Source organism: Tupaia chinensis, unplaced genomic scaffold (genome assembly GCF_000334495.1).
Source record: "Tupaia chinensis unplaced genomic scaffold, TupChi_1.0 Scaffold000559_1, whole genome shotgun sequence".
Lineage (NCBI taxonomy): Eukaryota > Metazoa > Chordata > Mammalia > Scandentia > Tupaiidae > Tupaia > Tupaia belangeri.
In genome coordinates this window covers 287,645-310,027 of record NW_006160071.1, presented here as the reverse complement: position 1 = coordinate 310,027, position 22,383 = coordinate 287,645, and the positions used below count along the sequence as shown (strand labels likewise).

Here is a 22,383-nt window from a genome sequence, read left to right as displayed (position 1 = left end):
GTTAGCGTAATGGCTATGTCGCTGGATTCCCACGTAGTCGACTGTGGTTCGCATCCCGGACCTGGTGGCTTAAAACTCACGCCGGGTGCGTGTGCGTGTGTGCCCAAGATCCCAAGAGAATGGAGGAGAAGGGATTGCAGCGTGACCATCCCCTCTGGGGGGTGATTTTTCACTTTCTGTCTCTATGTCTCTCTCTGTCTGTCTGGCAAGTGCACATGCCCTGTAGAGAAAACCTCTCCAAAAAAAAAAAAGATTTATATTATAATGTCTACTGAGTTGTGACACACCCCATAAATCCTAGGCCACATACATTATTACATTTATATGATTTATGTATGAACTCTTATGTCAAGTAAGGACTTACCTCTAGTAAGGTTTTGCCCTCGTTGATTCATTTATGAAGTGTCTCTCCACTATGAATTATCTGCAGATGCACAAGTTTTGAACTGTGGGTGCAACTTCTGCCATACATATTACATTTCTGTGGTTTCTCTCCAATACATATATTGTCATGTCTAATAAGAATTGAGCACTAGTTTAAAACTTTGCTATATATCTGTAAGGTGTTTTGTTTTGTTTTGATTTTGAGATTGTTTTGCTATAGGGCACATGTGCTTCCCAGAGAGAGAGAAAGCAAAAAATCATCCCCCAGGGGGGATGACCATGCTGCAATCCCTTCTCCTCTTGGAATTTTAGGCATGCATGCACACATGCTTGGCATTGAGTTTCAAACTGCCTGATCTGGGACTCAAACCAAGGTTGACAATGTGGGAGTCCAGCGACATATTATGCCATCTGCTGGTCCCAAAAACTTTGCAATATTTACTTCATATGTATGGGTAAATTACTTGGTGAATCCAGAGGTTAGGACAATGTCTAAAAGGCTTGTTACATTCAGTGTATTTGCAAAGTTTTGACCAAAATGTTTTATTCGATGTATACCAAGGACTGAGGTTTCTCTCTAGAATGAATGTTTTGGTGATTCTTGAGTTAAGACCTCTACAGGCCTTGCCACATTCATTACATTTGTAAGGACTTCTCTCCAGAGTGAATATTTTGGTGTTTCCTGAGAGAAGACCAGTGCCCATAGGCCTTACCACATTCAATGCACTTGTACGGTTTCTCTCCAGAATGAATTCTTTGGTGTCGTGTGAGGTAAGACTTCTGCCTAAAGCATTTGCCACATTCAAGACATTTACTTGGCTTCTCTCCAGTATGACTTCTCTGATGGTACACCAGGCTTGACCTTTGGATAAAACTTTTACCACATTCATTACATTTGTGTGGTTTCTCACCAGAAGAAATTGTGTGATGTTCTACAGGTTCTGAACTCTGCAAAAAAACCTCTCGAAATTCATTATATTTGTAAGGTTTCCCTAGAGTGTGGAGTATCTGATGATTAAGTAGGATTGAACGCACTCTAAAGGATTTGCCACACTCATCACATTTGTAAGGTTTCTCTCCAGTATGAATTGTCCAATGACGTGCTAAAGATGAGCGATGACTAAAAACCTTACTACACTCACTACATTTATAAGGTTTCTCTCCAGTATGACTTCTCCGATGAATTCTAAGGTCTGAACTGGAACTGAAGGCTTTGGCACATTCAATACATTTGTATGGCCTCTCTCCAGTATGACTTCTCTGATGGTACACCAGGCCTGCTTTCTGAATAAAAGTCTTACCACATTCATTACATTTATATGGTTTCTCCCTGGAAGGATTTCTGTGATGTTTTAAGAGTTTTGAACTTTGGGAAAGAACCTTTCCAAATTCATTACACATGTAAGGCTTCTCTCCAGTATGGATTACTTGATGTTTAGTAAGGGTTGAACGTTCTCTAAAGGCTTTGCTGCACCCATTACATTTGTATGGTTTCTCTCCAGTATGAATTTTCCGATGACGTGCTAGGCATGAGTACTGACTAAAGACCTTGCCACATTCATTACATTTGTAAGGTTTCTCTCCAGTATGAATTCTCCGATGAATTGACAGGCTTGCACTATAACTGAAGACCTTACCACATACATCACACCTGTATGGTTTCTCTCCGGTATGGATTTTTTGATGTATAGTGAGGAGTGAACACCAATTAAAAGCTTTTCCACACTCATTACATTTGTAAGGTTTTTCTCCACTATGACTTTTGCGATGCCTTGCAAGGCAGGAACTTCGAATAAAGGCTTTGCCACATTCATTACATTTATAAGGCTTCTCTCCAGTATGAATCCTCTGGTGAGTTACAAGCCGTGAATTTTGACTGAAGGCCTTGCCACATAAGACACACTTATACGGTTTCTCTCTGCTATGCATTATCTGATGTCGCGTGAGTAATGAATCCAAATTAAAGGCTTTGCCACACTCATTACATTTGTAAGGTTTCTCTCCAGTATGAATTCTCTGATGATTTGTAAGATGTGAACTTTGACCAAAGAATTTGCCACACTCATTGCATTTGTAAGGTTTTTCTCCAGTATGAATTTTCCGGTGATTTGCAAGGCATGAATTCTGTCTAAAGGCCTTGCCACATATGTCACATTTATATGGTTTTTCTCCTGTATGAATTTTCAGATGAATAGTGAGAAATGAGCTCCGATTAAAGGCTTTGCCACACTCTTTACATTTGTAAGGTTTCTCTCTAGTATGAATTCTCCTATGATTTGCAAGATGTGAACTCTGAATAAAAGCCTTGCCACACTCACTACATTTATAAGGTTTCTCTCCAGTATGAATTCTCCGATGACTTGAAAGATGAGAATTTTGACTGAAGACCTTACCACATAAATCACACTGATAGGGCTTCTCTCCAGTATGGGTTATCTGATGTATCATGAGGACTGACCGCCAATGAAAAACTTTACCACATTCATTACATTTGTAAGGTTTTTCCCTGATGTGTGATTTCTGGTCTTCCATAAATGATGAAGAATTAATTAATTCCTTCCCATGTTTACTAGAAATATTTGTTTGGATACAAGGAAGAATTCTCTGAGGTGGTGAAACTGAGGAGCAATGGTTGACTGTTTTCTCAGCTTGATTACATTCATCTTCCTCTGCAGTTTGTAATTTCTGCAGGTCAGTCAGATGTGAGGGTGCATGCCTATTTTGAACAGGTTTCTTCACTGCCCTTCTTTCATCTTGTGGACATGTACTACTGCTGAGATTTTTTGTATGGGTTCTAGGTCCTCTTTTGTAATTACTTCCATCATTTCTCCAGTGAAACACTGAGTCCTCTATATTTTTCTGGATTTCCCTGGAGTAAAAATCTTCCATGTCATGGCTTTTAGGTCTTTCCAACATTACTGTTTGGAATATCTGTCCTGTGTTACTGTTCTCTCTAAGTGGTAATTCGCTGATCACAGACTTAGGAGACTTGTCTACAAGACAGAACAAAATATGGGATTCCAATGAATTACAATAGACAAATATTTTGTATTGAAAATAAAATACTACATTAAAAGTAATACTTATACCTAACAGACATATAACATCCAACCATGATCTTTAATTTTTAGGAACATAGAGGTATAGAATTTTTGTAACGAATTATCACTATTATTATTTTGATTTGCTACTGGGCATGTACACTTGTGAGAGAGTGAGAGAGCGAGAGAGTGAGAAAGAGAGGTAGTAGTGAGAAAGCAAGCTGCCAGATCTGGGACTTGACTGTGGTTGGTAATGTAGGAATCCAGCACCTTAACCACCATGCCACCTGCTCCCATGAGGTATAGAATTCTGTAGTAAAAAGGATGATTTGAGCCAGCAAGTGGCACGGAGGTAAGGTGCTGAATCTCACATGGCTGGCTGTGTGGTTCTAGTACCAGACCCAGCACCTTGAAAATCATGCCTGGTGCATATGCATGTGTGTTCAAAATTCTGAGAGGAGACTGGGGGAGAAAGTATTGTGGCATGGCCATCCCCACTAGGAGGTGATTTCTAACTTTGTATCTCTCTCTCTCTCTCTGGCATCCACATGCACACTATAGCAAAATGTAAAAACGAAAAAAAAAGGGGGGGGTGATTTACAAGCATTTCAAATTACTGTTAGTGAAGCCTAGTTTCTGTCACCTTAATGACCAAAACAGTCATGTTATAGATATATTAGGGGAAAAAAGGGCATGATCCAAAAGCACACAATTGTTAGTAAATATATAGACCTCATAGGGAAAAATACATTATATATATTATTAGTTCATATATAGTGAACAAATAAATGCTAAGACATAACACAATATATTGAAATGGTTAAGTAAGAAATAATAAAACAAATGTAATGAATAAGCTAACCAGTAATTAAATGCTGCAAGCAAAAATAGCACTGGGAAAATGAATTTGAGAAAATAAAGTTATAAAAATAAAATAAAAATATTTTCTGAATATCTACCATAAAGCTAGCTATTTCCATGCAGAATAGGAATCTAATATTAACATGTGGTGCATGTCTGCTACACTGCTTAACACAAATGGAAAAAAGCCATCATCTGTAAATAATATTAAAAATTAGTGGGGCTGGCAGGTGGTATGGTGGTTAAGGTGTTGAATTCCCACATGGCAGACCATGGTTCAAGTCCTGTACATAGAGGCTTGCTTCCTCACCCGCTCTCTGTCTCTTTCTGGTCAAATTGAAGAATAGTAATAAATAATAAAATTAAATTAATACTTTTTAAAAAATTAGTAAGGGGATGGCAGGTGACATAGTGGTTAGGGGCACTGGACTCCCACATGGCCAACCATGGTTTGAGTCCTGGACCTGGCGGCTTGCTTTCTCACTTTCCCTCTCTCTCCCTTTCTATCTTTCCCTCTCTGGTCAAATTAAAATAAATACATAAAATAAAGTTAAGTGAAATAATTATTTTAAAAAGTTAGTAAGTAAAACACTTTAGAAACCTCTGAGAAAAAAGCAGGAAGTCAATAATAAGCAGCTACAACTATATAACCTTACAGCCTGGAATTCTAAACACTATTGCTTTAAGGATAAGCAAAAACTTTGATTCCAGAGCCAGCACACAATATGAGAAATAAAAAATATATCGAGAAAACTGACTTGTAGCATAGTAGGTCACATAAATGAGATTATAAAGAGAAAGAACTAGGGTAAGAAGTCAGAAATCACAATATGATTTCATGTCCACAGTTATGTAAGAGCCAATCAATAAGGCAATGCCCTATCTATGCAAAACCTTTAAATAATTAACTACTCATTTTTAAATTTTGCTGTATGGCATGCATGCTCACCAGAGAGAGACAGAGGGAAAGACAGAAAGGAAGCCATCAGGGCTGGAACTTGAACCTTAATTGGTGATATGGGAGTCTAGCAGCCTTATCCACCACACCCCCTATGTAACACCTTTTAATTGCCCAGTTAGTGGTAACAAAACATGTGTAATTTATATTGTACTTAGAACATGTATAAACTGGGACCAGCAGTTAGTGCAATGGCTATGTCCCTGGGCTCCCATATAGTCGACTGCAGTTCGAGTCCCGGACCCGGTGGCTTAAACTTATGCTGGGTGCATGTGCGTGTGTGCCCAAGATCCCGAGAGGAGAATGGAGAGAAGTGAATGTGGTGTGGTCATCCTCTCTAGAGGGTGATTTCTCGCTTTCTGTCTCTCTGTCTTCCTGGCAAACACATGCGCTCTATAGCAAAAAACTCTCTAAAAAGACAAAGACAAACATGCTGAGTACTGTACATATATGTTCAAAATCTCAGTAGGGTGGACAAATGGAAGAGAACAGATTATGGCATAAGCATGTCCTGTTGAGGGGTACTTTCTTCCCTCTTCTTCTCTTTTTCTTTCTGGCAATTCATGTGCCCTCTGGCAAATTTTAAAAAGAAGAAAAGAGCAATGGCTTAAACAAAATGAATTACAGTGGACTTAAAAGCATAATAGGTCTAGGGGGCCAGCAGGTGGCATGGTGATTTAGGGTGCTGGATTCCCATGTGGCCGAATGTGGTTTGAATCCTGGGCCTGCCGGTTTACTTTCTCACTTTCTCTCTCTCTCTCTTTCTGGTCAAATTTAAATACATACATACATACATACATATATACATACATAAAATTTAAACAAAATAATTCTTTAAAAAAAAAAGCATACTAGGCCTAATTCAACTTCATTAGCTCTCTCAAAACATGCATCCTATGGCCGGCAGGTGGCCTGGTGGTTACGGGTGCTGGACACCCACATGGCTAACTAAGGTTCAAGTCTTGAACCTGGTGGCTTGAAACTCAAGCTGGGCATGTGAGTGTGCATGCCCAAGATCCTGGGAGGAGTGTGGAAGAGAAAGAATTGTGGTGTGGTCATCCCCACTGGAGAGTGATTTATTATTTTCCATCTTGCTGTCTTTGTCTCTGTCTGGTGAGCACACATACCCTAAGGCAAAAACCTGTCTCCAAAAAAAAGAAAAAGAATGACCATTAGTATAATCAACACTGTTTGAGCCAGCAGGTGGCAACAGTCTGATCATCAGCAGGTGACCATCAATATGATCAACACTGTTGGGGTCAGCAGGTGGTTAAGATGCCAGACTCTCACATGGCCAAATGATGTTCCAGTCCCAGACCTGGCAGCTTGCTTCCTCACTTTCTCTCTCTCTCTCTGATGACCAACCACATATATCTTATAACAAATTTAAAAATAAAAAGTGAAGTTTAAATAATTCTCTAGGGGTTGGCAGGTGGTGTAGTGGTTCAGGATGCTGGACTTCCACATGGCTGACCATGGTTTGAGTACCGGACCTGGCAGCTTGCTCTCTCTCTCTCTCACTCTCTGTCCTTCTCTAGTCAAATTAAAATAAAATAAATACATGAAGTTAAATAAAACAATTGTTTTAAAAAATAATTCTCTAAAAAAACCCCCAAAACACTATAATTGTGCCATTCAAAGATACTTTTGTGATACTTTACAAAGAACCACAGATCAATGGGAACTACTTGCCGGTCATGCTTTGGTGATTTTTCTGAGTATCATGGGAATGCTGAACACTTTAGTCAGGGCCCCTAAGGGGTATAACTCCATATAGAAGGATATATTAAAACACATTAGTCAAAGTGTTGTTCATGAAGAATGTTCTGCTACCCACTAAATCCACTCCATGGGAGAGATGCACAAGAAGTTGCGCATGACCTAAAGGTGGGTTATCAGAACAAGTAAAAAGGATGACAAGTCACTCTAGGACTGTTTAATCAAAAGCAAGTTTCAGAAACCACACAATGTAAGAGAAGATAAAAATCTGGAAGAGCCAGTGTTTTGTTTTATCATCACCAAAGTGGGAGAGAGAAAAATAAAACCTATGAGGGTCAGATTTTGTAGGATCTTCAGATGCAGCTGTGTGCTTGCCTACAAAAGCTAAGAGTTTGAAAGACCTGGGACCAGTAGTTAGCGTAATGGCTATGTCGCTAGACTCTCACATAGTCAACTGCAGTTTGAGTCCTGGACCTGGTGGCTTAAACTCACGCCGGGCGCGTGTGTGTGAGTGCCCAAGATCCCGAGAGGAAAATGGAGGAGAAGGGATTGCGGCATGGCCATCCCCTCATTTCTCGCTTTCTACCTCTCTCTCTCTCTCTGTCTGGCAAGCGCATGTGCCCTATAGCAAAAACCTCTCAAAAAAAAAAAAAAAAAAAAGAGTTTGAAAGACTTGAGATATGATCCCCATGTAGGCCTGGGTTTGCAGAGAAAACTTTTATGCTGTCTTTAAAGTTCCTCTTAATAAAATTCTTGAAAGACTGGGAACCAGCAGGTAGCATGGTGGTTAAGGTGCTTGGCTCCCACATAGCTGACCGCAGTTTGAGTCCTGGACCTGGCGGGTTGCTTTCTCTCTCTCTCTCTCTCTCTGTCTATCTCTCTCTGGTGAGTGCACATACCCTATGGCAAATTAAAGAATAAGAATAATGATAATGGTAAATTAAAAATAAAAAAATAAAAAATTCTTGGATTCAGCAGGTAGTGTAGTGGTTACAGTACTGGACTCACACATGGTTAGAGTCCTGGACCAAGGACTTTTTTTTTTTCTTTTAAACACGATTTATTTATTTTACTTAATTTTATTTGTTGTTATTATTTAATTTTACCACAGAGAGACAGAGAGAGAGAGAAACGAAAAGTGAGAAAGCAAGCCGCCAGGTCAGAGACTCAAACCTTGGTCAGCCACATGGGAGTCCAGCACCCTAAACCACTATGCCACCTGCCAGTCCCTAGCGCACACGTCTTAAGGTAAAACCTCTTAAAACAAAACAAAACAAAACAAACTTAAAGTCCCAACCCACACCTGTGTTAGACACACCTGAGAAATGTGACAAAAGCAAAACAAAAAATGCTTGAGGCACCTCAGGAGGCAGAGGCCTTGACTTAGCTCTATAAAATTTCTGGAGTCCCAGATGGAAAAAAAAAAAAAAGCCAGTGTGCCAATATTTTCCACCTGCTGACTAGGTATTTCAAGCACAGGAAATGAGATAGAATCAGGATATGTCTGGATGTTAAGAATTGCAAAGCCTCAGTTCAGGACTATATAAACTGAGAACTAAGCATGAGATGGAAACACACAGGTGAAATCAAGAATACAACCCCTCCTTTATTTATTGATTTTTTTGGAGAGGTTTTCACTGTAGGGCACGTGCGCTCGCCAGACAGACAGAGACAGCCACAGAGAGCGCGGAATCACCCCCCGGGGGGGATGGTCACGCCGCAATCCCTTCTCCTCCATTCTCCTCTCGGGATCTTGGGCACGCACGCACATGCGCCCGGCGTGAGTTTTAAGCCACTGGGTCCGGGACGCGAACAGCGGTCGACTACGTGGGAGTCCAGCGACATAGCCATTATGCTAACTGCTGGCTCCCAAGAATACAACCCCTTTTTGAAGCATTATTCCCTATGCCCCTCAGAGTCAAATAACCAGAGTTCACAGAAGGCAGATGACGATCTACTGTCTTTCATAATAAAGACTGTCTCTCTGAGCTGCAGTACCACAGGAAGGTTACTGAATAAGCTTTTACACATTTGAAAAGCTGAGTAGTAAGGGGAGGAGAAGAAAAACTTCCTTTCAGAGCTCATAGGTTACAAACTTTTGTTATCCCATGGAATGCTTCCACTTGTAGAGTTTCCTAAACTCTAGTTAATGGTGTGTCTTTTGCTCTGCCCATCTCAAGTCCTCCTACCTGTGTTCACACATTTGATACATTCCCATCCATTTGGTATTTTTATTATTTTCACTTGACTCTCTTCAATCCAGGACTCTTTCCCTTGCTCCAAGATAGAAATAATATTCAGGTCAGGAAGAGAGATTCCTGTTTATAAAAACAAAGACATGTGAAATGTTCTGGGTTTTTCAGAATACCATCCCTTCAGCACAGGACAGAAGACAATAAACATGAAATCTAGAAACCATATCACAAAATCAACTTCTAAAAACCTCCTTTTTAATGTTGCGGAAGCATGGTAATAAGTAGATGTCTAGTTCTCCTCTAGAAACCACTGATTCAAAGCATAGGGCTATAAAAGGGGGTTGGGGGGAAAGCAGGTAGTATGGTAGTTAAGGTGCTAGATTCCCACATGGCCAAGCACAGTTCCAGTCTTGGACCTTGCACCCTGAAAATCATGCCAGGTGCTTGTGTATGCATGCCCATAATCCCAAGAGGAGAATGACGGAAAGAGGAGAGTGGACTGCAGTGTGACCATCCCTCCTGGGGGGTGAATTCTCACTTTCTCTCTCTCTGACTCTGGAAGTGCATGTGTTCTATGGGAAAATTCTAAGACAAAACCAAACCAAACCAAAAATGACCCCGAGGGCATATGGCCATGCCACAGGCTCTTCTCCTCCATTCTCCTCTTGGGATCTTGGGCATGCATGCACACGCACCCGACGTGAGTTTTAAGCCACTGGGTCCAGGACACAAACCATAGTTGACTACATGGGAGTCCAGCAATGTAACCATGACACCATCTACTGGTCCCAAAAGTCTGCTCCAAGGTTTTATGAATACTTAAGATTTATTTATTTATTTATTTATTTATTTCCGAGAGGTTTTTGCTATAGGGCACGTGCGCTCGCCAGGCAGACAGAGAGAGACAGAGAGACAGAAAGCGAGAAATCACCCCCCAGGGGGGATGGTCACGCCGCAATCCCTTCTCCTCCATTCTCCTCTTGGGATCTTGGGCATGCATGCACACGCACCCGACGTGAGTTTTAAGCCACTGGGTCCGGGACGCGAACCGTGGTAGACTACGTGGGAGTCCAGCGACATAGCCATTACGCTAACTGCTGGTTCCCAATACTTAAGATTTGAGACAATCCAATGATGTACCATGAAGGGGGCAGAACATGTGAAGAATAGTGGTGATTAAAGTCCAAATGCCAGTCCAATTGTGGTAGTACAGGATTTTGGGTGCTGTACTAAGATGCTGAAGCCACATAGCTGAATGGAGTTTGAACCCCAAGTCGACCAGAAACACACTGCTACTGGCAGGCTTGAAGGCTGCTGGAGGGGACAATGGCATAATGAAAATCTATTGAGGGTGCCCATGTCTCTCTCTAATGAGAGAAATTAAACTTTTAAAAATAGCATTGATATAGAATTGCTTTAAACTAAGCAGTTCATTTTAAAAAACATTCTAGATGGGGACCAGCCGTTGGCGTAATGGCTATGTCACTGGACTACCATGTAGTCAACTGTGGTTCAAGTCCCAGACCCAGAGGCTTAAACTCATGCTGGGCATGTGTGCATATGTGCCCAAGATCCCTAGAGGAGAATGGAGGAAAAGGGATTGTGGTGTGGCCCTCCCCTCTGGGGGGTGATTTCTCGCTTTCTGTCTCTCTGTCTGTCTTTCTGGCGAGTGCACATGCCCTATAGCAAAAACTTCTCAAAAAAGAGTCTAGATGTCTGGATCAGTAGATGGCGTAATGGTTACATCACTGGAATCCCATGCAGTTGGCTGTGGTTCGAGTCCTGGACAGCTTAAACTCACATCGGGTGTGTGTGTGCGTGTGTGCCCAAGATCCCAAGAGGAGAATGGAGAAGGGACTGTGGTGTGGCCATCCCCCCGGGGGATGATTTTTCGCTTTCTGTCTCTCTGTCTTTCTGGCAAGTGCACGTGCCCTATAGTAAAAACTTCTCAAAAAAAAAAAGTCTAGATACCACATTAAGATTTTTATTTGTGGGGACCAGCAGGTGGCATGGTGGTTAAGGACACTCCCACATGGCCTACCAGGGTTCAAGTCCCTGGACCTGGTGGCTTGCTTTCTCACTTTCACTTTCTCTATCTCTGTCTCTCTCTGGTCAAATTAAAAATAAATGAATGAATAAATAAAATAAATAATTATAAAAAAGAAATAAAATAAACTTGAAAAAGATTTAAAAAAAGATTTTTATTTGTGAGTCAACAAAGCTTTAATCTCAGTCAAATGCAGGGGCTCTTGAGAGGGACACAAGGGAAAATTCAAAGATGCAAAAGGACAGATCCCAACTTTTGGAGAAAAGTCATCCTCACCCACAGAGACCAGGTTCCTGTAGTTCTCCAACATCACATCCCTGTATAAAGCCCTCTGAGCAGGGTCCAGGCGTTTCCACTCCTCCTGAGAGAATTCTACAGCCACATCTTTGAAGGTCAAAGGACCCTGGAATGAAAAACTTATTTCACCAAGGAGCCAGACAAAGATTTATCTTCACATAAATTGAGAAGAAGAGAGCATTTACAAGGACTGATTAGATCAAAGGCTGTGTTTTGGCATATTCATGTAAAACATGTTTAAGAAAGTTACCTGTCCTAGGACCAGCAAATGGAATGATGGTTACGTCGCTGGACTTCCACATAGTCAACTGCAGTTTGAGTCCCTGACCTGGTGACTTAAAACTCACGCTGGCTGCCTGTGTGTGTGTGTGTGTGTGTGTGTGTGTGTGTGTCCAAAATCCCAAGAGGAAAATGGAGGAGAAGGGATTGTGACCATCCCTCCTGAAGAAGTGCTTTCTTGCTTTCTGTCTCTCTGTCTCTGACTCTCTGGTAAGTGCATGCACCGTATAGCCAAACTCTGCCCCCCCCCAAAAAAAAATAAAGTTACTTGTCCTAAACCTAAATTTGATTGGTTACAAATTCAATAGGAGGATCGGCAAATGGTGTGGTGATTATGGTGCTGGATTCTACATGGCCACCTCCACAGGTGAGTCTCAGACCTTGTGGCTTGAAAACCACACCAGACAAATGTGTGTTTGTGTGCCCCAAATGCAAGGAGAATGAAAGAGAAGGGACTGTAGTGTGACTATCGTTGTGGGGGGTGATTTCTTTTTCTGTCTCTCTGTCTCTATGGTGAGTGTGCTGCCTACAGCAAAAAGTCTCTCTTAAAAATAAAGAAGTCCAGGGAACCAGCAGTTAGCGTAATGGCTATGTCGCTGGACTGCCACGTAGTCGACCGCTGTTCGCATCCCGGACCCGGTGGCTTAAAACTCACGCTGGGTGCGTGTGCATGCGTGCCCAAGATCCCGAGAGGAGAATGGAGGAGAAGGGATTACGGCATGACCATCCCCCCTGGGGGGTGATTTCTCGCTTTCTGTCTCTCTGTCTCTGTCTGTCTGGCGAGCGCACGTGCCCTATAGCGAAAACCTCTCCAAAAAAAAAAAAAAAAAGAAAAATAGAAGTCCATGGCAGGCTACTCTCTGATAGTGCCTTGTTGCTGCATCCTCCAGAAAGGAGAAATGCTGTACCAAAATTGCTACATAGCTAAACACAGTAGAAGGAACAGAAGAGGAGAACAGATATATTTCTTCTTGAAGCCATTCTATAAGGGAAACTTACTGATTCAATTGCTTCCTCAAAACTACACCTCTTCGTACTGTTGTATTAGGGATTATGTTTCATTTTTTTTTTTTTTTTGATGCTAGAGGGTGCATTGGTCAGCTGAGAAGAGAGAAAGTAACAGAAAGAGAGGGAAAGTGAGAAAGCATGTTCTGGAAGAATGGCCACACTGCAATTCTTTCTCTTCTATTCTCCTCTTGAGATTTGGGGTACGCACACACACACACACACACCAGCATGTTTTTCTTTGGAGAGCTTTTTGCTATAGGGTGCGTGCGCTCGCCAGAGAGAGAGAGAGAGAGAGAGACAGACAGAGAGAGACAGAGAGACAGAGACAGAAAGTGAGAAATTACCCCCCGCCCCCCAGGGGGAATGGCCATGCCGCAATCCCTTCTCCTCCATTCTCCTCTTGGGATCTTGGGCACGCACACACACGTGCCTGGTGTGAGTTTTAAGCCACTGGGTCCAGGACTCGAACTGCAGTTGACTACATGGGAGTCCAGCGACACAGCCATTACACTAACTGCTGGTCCCCACCAGCATGTTTTTTAAGCTGCCAGATCTGAGACTAGAATTGCATAGTTGGCCATGTAGAGTCCAGCTGCCTTAACCACCACGCCACCTGGTGGCCCTTCACCATGAATTTTACAAAAACACTCAAACCATAGCATTCTATACATAACTACCCAAAATTTATGTCCTTCTTGTGTACGAAATACTTTCATTCCATCCTAATAGCCCTCATTTTTTTTTTAACTTATTCTAATACTAACTCAAAGTCTAAAGCCCAGAGTCACATTTAAATATCACTGAAATCAGATATGGGTGAAAATCATATGTGTTTCTTTCTGAAGCAAATGATTCCAGTTGTGAACCAGTGAAATCAAATAAGCTATGTACTTACAAAATAAAATGGAGGGGGGCTGGAAGGTGGCATGGTGGTTAAGGGCACCGGACTCTCACATGGCTGACACGGTTTGAGTACCAGACCTAGTGGCTTGCTTCCTCACTTTCTCTGTCCCTCTCTGGTCAAATTAAAGTAAACAAATGAATAAACAAAATAAAGTTAAATTAAATAATTCTTTAAAAAAATAAAATAAAATGGAGGGCCAACATTCCCATTCTAGTAGGAAAGAACAGGAAAGGAGAAAGAGATAACTGGTTCCTATAAGACCAAAAATCAGTAGGGCAAGCAATACTAATTATTAAGGTTTGAGAATAATCTTTGACTCCATATCCTACCTTTTAGATACATTGGGACATAAATTGGGTCCCCAAGGTCTTGGGAATTCCTGCTTCCAGAGTGTTTCTGGTCACAATCCAAACAAAAGCTCTCATGAGTTAGAATCAAGTGTGCGAGCTCTCCAGGTCAGGTCATACTCCAGTGGCTCTATACTTCTGATGTTTCAGAGGTCACTCCACTGGCACAGCTCCAAGAAACATGCTCTAATGAAGACTCTCTAAAGTGGCCCTGCCTCTAGGGTGATAACTATGCTTTGCTCTAATGAATTCTCCCTGTGATGGTCCTGGCCTCATGGCTCTACTGGGTACTTCTCTTGTAAGGATTTTCTATGGCAGTTTAGCTCCATGGCATTTCTCTGCCTGGGTCCAAAGTCTTTCTGAGACATCTTCTAAAATCTAGATGTAGGTGGTCACATTGCCACAACTTATGCATTGTGTGCACTTAGAGAATCGGTACCATGTGGGGACCAGTAGATGGCATAATAGTTACATTGTTGGACACCCACATAGTCGATTGCAGTTTGTGTACCAGACCTGGTGGCTTAAGACTCACGCTGGGTACATATGTGTGTATGCCTAGAAACCCAAGAGGAGAATGGAGGAGAAGGGACTGCAGTGTGACCATCCCCTGGGGAGTGATTTCTCACTTTCCGTTTCTCTGTCTCTCCAGCAAGTGCATGTGTCCTATAGCAAAAATCTCTCTGTCAAAAAACAAACAAATAAATAAATAAATAAGTAAATTAAGGATTAGTACCATATGGACACCAGCAAGAATTACAGCTTATAGCCTAAGGAATAGTTCTCAGAGCCACAGCTGAGCCCACTTGAACCACTTACAATTGTTGTTCCAGAATATGGGGAAAGAGACTTGAAATGATCTTTGGCAGCAAGTCCTGAGATACAAAGGCATCTTGGGCCCCTCCCTTGATATGATTCTACTCTGAGGGCTCTGGTATTCTGGGTCTGTGATGGGAATGAGAGCCTACAAGATCTCTGTAATGCCTTTTAGGTTATCATCCCAATGTTTCAATTAACAGTATATGGCTTCCTTCTATTCATACTAATCTGAGCAAAGGTTGCTTGGACACACCCTTGGTATTCTCTCCAAAACATGATTTTATTTTTTACCTGGCCAGGCTGAGGATTTTCTAAATCTTTACATTCTGTTTACCTTCTCATTATAATTTATGTGTTTATCACATTTCTGTCTTCTTGCATTTACCTATCAATTAAGAGAGACATGATGTACCCTGAACATTTTCCTTAGAGAGTTCTTCTGCCAAGCATCCTTGTCCATCACTCAAATACTTTCCTCAAAGTGGAAGGACATCACATAATTCAGTCAAATGCTTTGCCATGTTGCAACAAGAATGGCTTTGCCTTTAGTTCCTAGTAAGATATTCCTCATTTCCACATAAAACCTCATCATAATTGGATTTACAGGGCACGTTTCTACCAACATTCTGATAGACTGCTTCAATAACTCTAAGACTAAGGATTTATCTTCAGTCCCTACTTCTGATCCCTCCCTGAATTATCCTGAATGCCATTCATGGAAACACAGGCTTTTTCCAGCATTCACCTTAAAACTGTACCAATATCTATCTATTACTCAGTCCAAAGCCACTTCTATATTTTTAGATATTTGCTTTAGCAACACCCTAGGTCTCCTACCAATTTCTATCTTAGTCTATTGGTGCTGCTATAACAAAATACCACAGACTGGGTACTTTATCAATAACAGAAATGTATTTGTCACAGTTATGGAGGCTCAGAAGTCCAAGACCAAGGAACTGGAAGGTTTGTTCACTAAATGCATATCTTCAAAATTAAGTTGGAGAATGAGGGCTGGTCAGGGTTCCTGCCATTCATCTCCACACAAGAGCAAGGACCAGTAACACAGGAGAAAAGTGAAGATAAAAGGTGGGAAGAGCAAAGAGCTGAACCTTTTAAAATTCACAGATGACATGATGGCAACCAAGAACAAGAATATTGGTTCAGAACTTGAACTAATTACAACATACTACAATCTTCCTTCTTTAGTAGCACTAACTAAAAATAAAGCACACAAAATATCCATAATTTTCATTAGTAAATATATTGTAGGACTTAAGGACAAACCATTTAGAGATCTATATGAACAAATTATAACATTACTGAAGGAAAGGAGTCAGCAAGACAGAGAAATAGGAAGCCCCAAATGCATTGTCTACCACAATAAATGGATTAAACAATTCATGGACCAATTGCCTTTGTAGGAAATATAGAAAGTAGTTCAAGTGCAAAGCAAACCACGAAGAAGTTCAGAAGGAAAATCTGAAGCATCTTCTTGACAGAGACCACAGTCCTGGCATGCAGTGGTGTGTTAGGGAGGAAACCCATAGCCCCTAGTATCTCCTGAAGGAGCAAAAGGAATAAAAGTCTGCCTGACATTCCGACTTTTCAGAGCAGTGACTGAGGGACTCGTTTCTGCCTTGTCTCACTAAAAGCATAGAAAGGAACTGGATCAACAGTTTTAGGGTCTAACTGCATGTTTATTTGAACTTTTAATACAAACAAACTGTATCATGTGATATTTACAAGACGCATAATACTTAGTAATAATTTTTTTTTCTTTTTTTGGAGAGGTTTTTGCTATCGGGCGCGTGCGCTCACCAGACAGACAGACAGAGAGACAGAAAGCGAGAAATCACGCCCCCCCCCGGCCTTGGGGGGTGGGGACAGCCATGCCGCAATCCCTTCTCCTCCATTCTCCTCCCGGGATCTTGGGCACGCACGCACATGCGCCCAGCATGAGTTTAAGCCACCGGGTCTGGGACTCGAACCGCAGTCGACTACGTGGGAGTCCAGCAACACAGCCACTATGCCAACTGCTGGTCCCATACTTAGTAATAACTGATGGAACAAAAATTTGACCACATTTTCTGTGATGACAAAGAATTCAGCTTCTACATTTGAACAAAATTATAAGTTTTTTAATTAAAACACCTGCCGCAAAAAAAATTTAAAAATTAAAACATTAAAAACAAAACAAAAACCAGTACCCACTACACAAGACTCTGTAGGAAACCACAGCCTTTGTAGGATCGATGTGCTTAGACTGGTTTAAAAATGCCCTGCAGTTAGACAATGAAGTTGATTTTGTATTATTAAATAAATGATCGAAGAAAGTACCCTTTACCACTGATGTCTATCTTTCTGTTCCATTTCAAACACGATTTTAGAGTTAGAACCATAGTGATACAATGTTTAGCTTCACATGTGGTAGAGAATCAGGAAGATTTCCCTTTGGAAGTCAACATTTTCAACATTCAGCAGCTATCTGTACACTTTGTACCTTCCAGGGCAGCTTCTCCAGCCCTGCCCTGCAAAGGCTGGCAGTATGTTCACACTTCCTGCTGCCAACAGCACTGACACTGCGAGGTCCATACCAGTCACCAATCCATGACTGGGAATGAAGCCCTTCCTGGGATGTGCCCCATAGAATCTCTTTACAAGGTCCCTGTCATTGGGGCCAGCAGGTGGTATAGTGGTTAAGGCATTAGACTCCCATGTGGTCGATTGTAGTTTGAGTACCAGACCCAGTAGCTTAAAACTTATGCCAGGGGGACCAGCAGTTAGCGTAATGGCTATGTCGTGAACTCCCATGTAGCTGACCACGGTTCGAGTCCCAGACCCGGTGGCTTAAACTCAAGCCGGGCGCATGTGTGTGTGTGCCCAAGATCTAGAGAGGAAAATGGAGGAGAAGGGATGGCATGGCCATCCCCCTGGGGGGTGATTTCTTGCTTTCTATCTCTCTGTCTCTCTCTGACTTTCTGGCGAGTGCATGTGCCCTATAACAAAACCTCTCAAAAAAAAAAAACAAAACAAACCAAAACCCAAAAAATCCCACTTATGCCAGGTGTATGTGCGTGCGTACCCAAAATCCTGAGAGAAGAATGGAGGAGAAGGTACTGCAGTGTGGCCATCCCCCCTTGGGGGGATGATTTCTCACTTTCTGTCTCTCTAGCAAGCACTTGTATGGCAAAAAACACTCTCTTAAAAAACAAAAACAAAAACAAAAAAACCCAAAAAACCAAAGTGAGATGGAATCTAAGAGGTGATGAGAGGGACTGAAGAAGGCATGGATGAGCATGAGCAAGCCTATCAGGAGGGTCCTTCAGAATCAGAGATGAGCAACTCCAATGCCAGCATTTCGGAAAGAAAGGAGACAGGATGTTTAACTGGGAATATTGCTTTACCTGAGGTGGAGCCATTCCCGACTCCTCTGTTGTCCTCCTTCTCTCCTGGGCTTCTTCCTCTCATACTATGAGGCTTTACAACTCCATCCTGAGTAGCAAAATATGCTATTAATGTTCAGAATAAACACATCTTCTTCTTGTGCCACAACCAGAAACACAGGGAAGAACTCCTCACAGAGAATGACAGTCTGGTGACATGCACCAGGGGGATGCAGGGACAATAGGGCTGCAGTCCTGACCAACCTGATGCAGAACCTAGCCCCTTGCACCCCTCGTGGTCACAGGCTGACCTGGGCCCTCAGAAATAAGAGGACAAAGGGCATAGTTCTAATGCTGGATGCAGAGTAGAATGAACTTTAAATACTACTGAGGCTAGACCATGTGAAGGGGGATCTTGGTAAGGGGTATGGGTCCTCAAATGACTCAGCATCCACTGTTAATGGTGTAGTCACTCCCCCTGGTGGGTGATTTCTCACTTTCCCTCTCTCTCTCTCTTTCCTATTGAGCACAACACACCCTGTGGCAAAAGCTAAAAAAAAACCAAAACAAACAAACAAACAAACAAAACCAAACAAACAAACAAACAAAAAAAAACAAACCCCAAAAATATATTTGGAGAGATTCAGCTCAGCTCCAGGAAGCATAGGGTGTTCTTACCTGAGGTGTACAGGACTGTGGGCAAGTGTGTTTGGGGAGCTCGGGGAGTCATTCTTAGACATATGGGCATGGAGATACTATTAAGATCTTTCAGCAGAGGACTGAGAGAAGTGGAAAGAATTCTAGGGAGAGGTCTCCAAGGACAACGAAGACATCTCAAAGCTATGAGGTGAGATGGTATAGACAAAGAAAAGGTTCAAGTACTAAGCCATGGGATACTCCATATTTGGGGACTATTTCCCCTCCCACTGTATCAGCCCTGGTGACAAGACCCTAAGGGGAGAGCAGAGCCAGAAGGTGGAGTATGTTGGTCCAGCCCCTCTTAGTGGTGTTCAACCCTGGCTTCACAGGTGATGCTGAATCATTTGAAGGTCCATTTCCTATGCCCTTACCCAAGATCCCCCTTCACATGGTCTGGTAGCCTGGCCTCAATAGTATTTAAAGTTCATTCTACTCCAGGGGCCAGCAGGTGGCGCGGTGGTTAAGGTGTCAGACATTCCCACATGGCTGACCACGGTTCAAGTCCCAGACCTGGTGGCTTGCTTTCTCACTCCCCCCTCCCCTTTCTTGCCCTGTCTCTCTCTCTCTCTCTCTCTGGTCAAATTAAAATAAATGAGTGAATAAAATAAAAAAAGTTCATTCTTCTCTACATCTGGCATTGACATCAGGTCTTGTGTCCTCTACCTCTGAGGGCCAGGTTAGCAGAGGAAACTGAAAATGATTAAAAAGGTGAGAACAGGGACCAGCCGATGGAATAATGGTTATGTTAATAGACTCCCACATAGTAGACTGTGGTTCAAGTCCTGGACCTAGTGGCTTAAAACTCGAGCCAGCCACACTTGTGAGCGTGCCCAAGATTCTGAGAGGAGAATGGAGGAGAAAGGATTATGGTGTGACCATCCCCCCTGGGGGGTGATTTCTTGCTTTCTGTCTCTGTCTCTCCAGTGAGCACATGTGCCCTATAACAAAAATCTCTCTCTTAAAAAAAAAAAAGGTGAAAAGAAACTTAGAAGAAATAGCTGCCAAGAGGACAAAAAAGATTAACATAGGAAACTAAATATCAGATTTAGAAATGGGAAGGTCACTGGTAACTAAAAAAGGAAATATCATTATCAATGGATCTAAGAGCTTGACTGGATGGGTTCAAAACAATTTTACTATATTATGTTCTAAAATGGAGTACAGAAGAGGGTTATTTACCAGAAACAGAAAAGTTGCTAATAGAAAATGTTTTGTTTTAAAGATGGAAGAGTGGGATAAAAAGGTTTTATTTACTGTGTGTATATTTACGATAATACCACTGTCTACGTATGCTCACCAAAATACTGTCACAGAGGTAAAAACTGAAGCTGCTGTTAGACAACTCTAAAAGCCATTGCTTTAGACTAGCCTGCTGCATTAGAATTCAGCAGACCTGGTCAAACCAGAATGGAGTCACCCATGCTAAGTGCCAGTATAATCATACTGAACTTTGAATGGGCCAGTTTGTTTGCCTTTTGTTTTTAAGCAAAACCAACAACACCATAAACCACCGATAGGTTCCAATCAACCTGAGCAGGGTAATAAGAAAATGCCCCAGTTTTGACCCAACAAGTAAAGAAAGTTTGAAATGACCAACCTTTCTGTTTCCTGTTTTTTCTTTTTCTTTTTTTTTGGAGAGGTTTTTGCTATAGGGCACGTGTGTTCGCCAGAAAGACAGAAAGCGAGAAATCACCCCCCGGGGGAATGGCCACGCTGCAATCCCTTCTCCTCCATTCTCCTCTTGGGATCTTTGGCATGTATGCACACGCGCTCAGTGTGAGTTTAGGCCACCGGATCCAGGACTCGAACTGCAGTCAACTACATGGGAGCCCAGCGACAGCCATTATGCTAACTGCTGGTCCCGTTTTTATTTTCTTCAGCCTTTTCTATTAAGCCATCCTCCTCTGGTCTGCTCATGGAACATAATGAGGTGTTTCCTGATTCTAAAACCACAAATAAAAGCCAATAAGATCTGAAAAGTAAATTTGTGGGAATTTTGTCTTGAGACATAGTGAAGGAAGGATGCCACTGTTCAACTCACCACTCATCTTGATGTGGGTCCCCACCACCCACTTTCTGCACTACTGTGCATTTCTCCCCTTCTGTGTATCTATCTCTTTTTGCATTTTTCTGTCTCTCTCTGAGTTTCAGCTCCTCATTATGTACCCCTCTCCTATCCTGCCCTTTCTCCCTCTGTTCCTTTTCATACACTGTCTGCCCCATTCAGCTCACCTGTTCCACTTCTTGTTGCTCTTTCTTCCCAATCTTTCTGACTGTCCCCTATATTCACGTATTTCTGCCTCTTTCTTCCCCCATCTCTGTTCACTCTTCCGCTGATACATCCCGTCTCTGCTCTTGGAATTTCCTCATCCTTAGGCTTCCTTCTTGCTGTCTTTCCCTGTACTGTCTCTGTCACCCATGGCACCTCCTTCAGTTCCAGCAACAGGTTGGTCTGCCACAGCCCCAAACTCTTCACCTTCTCCCGTGACTGACTGCAACATCCCCCATTCCCTTGCCCCAGCTCCTATCGCAAATCAAGGGTCCCTCTCTATTTTGCTCTCCTTCATCCCTCTGGATATTCTTTTTCTCTTAAAAAAAAATGTATTGCTGGAGGGTACACACATGCTTGCCAGTGAGGAGGTGGTAGGGGAAAGTGCTCTCCAATAGAGCACAGTCACCCCGCAATCCTTTTGCTTCGATTTCTCCACCCATCAGAATTCTCACCCCTCGGGATTTTTTTTTTCTTTAAAAAAAAAATGTATTGCTGGAGGGTACACATGCTTGCCAGTGAGGAGGTGGTAGGGGAAAGTGCTCTCCAATAGAGCACAGTCACCCCGCAATCCTTTTGCTTCGATTTCTCCACCCATCAGAATTCTGGGCACAAACGTGCAGGCACAAGTATATTTTTTGGGCCACCAGGGCTGGAATTCCAACCACTGTCTGTGTGGAATCGGCCTGGCTTAACCACTGCTCTAACAGGCTAGCCCTCTCTTGAATTTTCTATTTGCTTTTCTCCCCCTGGTATTTTCCTTTCTCGGTCTCTGCAAAGTCCCTCCAGCACCCTCCCTTTGCCATCTGTTTCTGTTCCTCCCCCAGTCTGTTCTAAGTTTTTGGATTTCCTCTGCCGCTTTCTTTCTCCTGGTCTCTCTCACTGACGGGGAAGGGGATGGAATGAGACGCCACTTCCCAGAAGAGCACATTTTCCAGTGGCTGTCGCAGGGCAGGGCCTTCTCTCTCCCAGCGAGGGTCAGGGAAGCAGTGAGTGCTCAGGGCGACGCCTGGGGCGCGAAGGAGACCGCAGGAGGACTCGAAGTGGTGAGAGGAAGGTGTCCCAGCACCGGGCAGAGGCCGCGACTCCTAGACTGGCGCGGTGGGCGCTGCCCAGCAGGGGCTTCGGGGCGAGCTTCCGGGGCGCGAAGGACGTGAATCCACCTCGCGAGAG

The 22,383-nt window shown here is 42.7% G+C and overlaps 1 protein-coding gene across 1 annotated transcript in view; it reads right to left on the bottom strand.

Annotated features, from left to right (window-relative positions):
• Positions 1–756: 756 nt before the first annotated feature.
• Positions 757–22,383, bottom strand: part of LOC102477498 (zinc finger protein 841) — a 21,910-nt gene continuing 283 nt past the window's right edge. The window contains 5 exon segments of the mRNA XM_006157738.3: positions 757–1,034; positions 1,036–3,377; positions 9,153–9,281; positions 11,482–11,608; positions 18,264–18,351. Of these exon segments, the coding sequence (XP_006157800.3) occupies positions 828–1,034; positions 1,036–3,377; positions 9,153–9,281; positions 11,482–11,608; positions 18,264–18,278 (2,820 nt within the window). The 5' untranslated portion in view covers positions 18,279–18,351 and the 3' untranslated portion in view covers positions 757–827.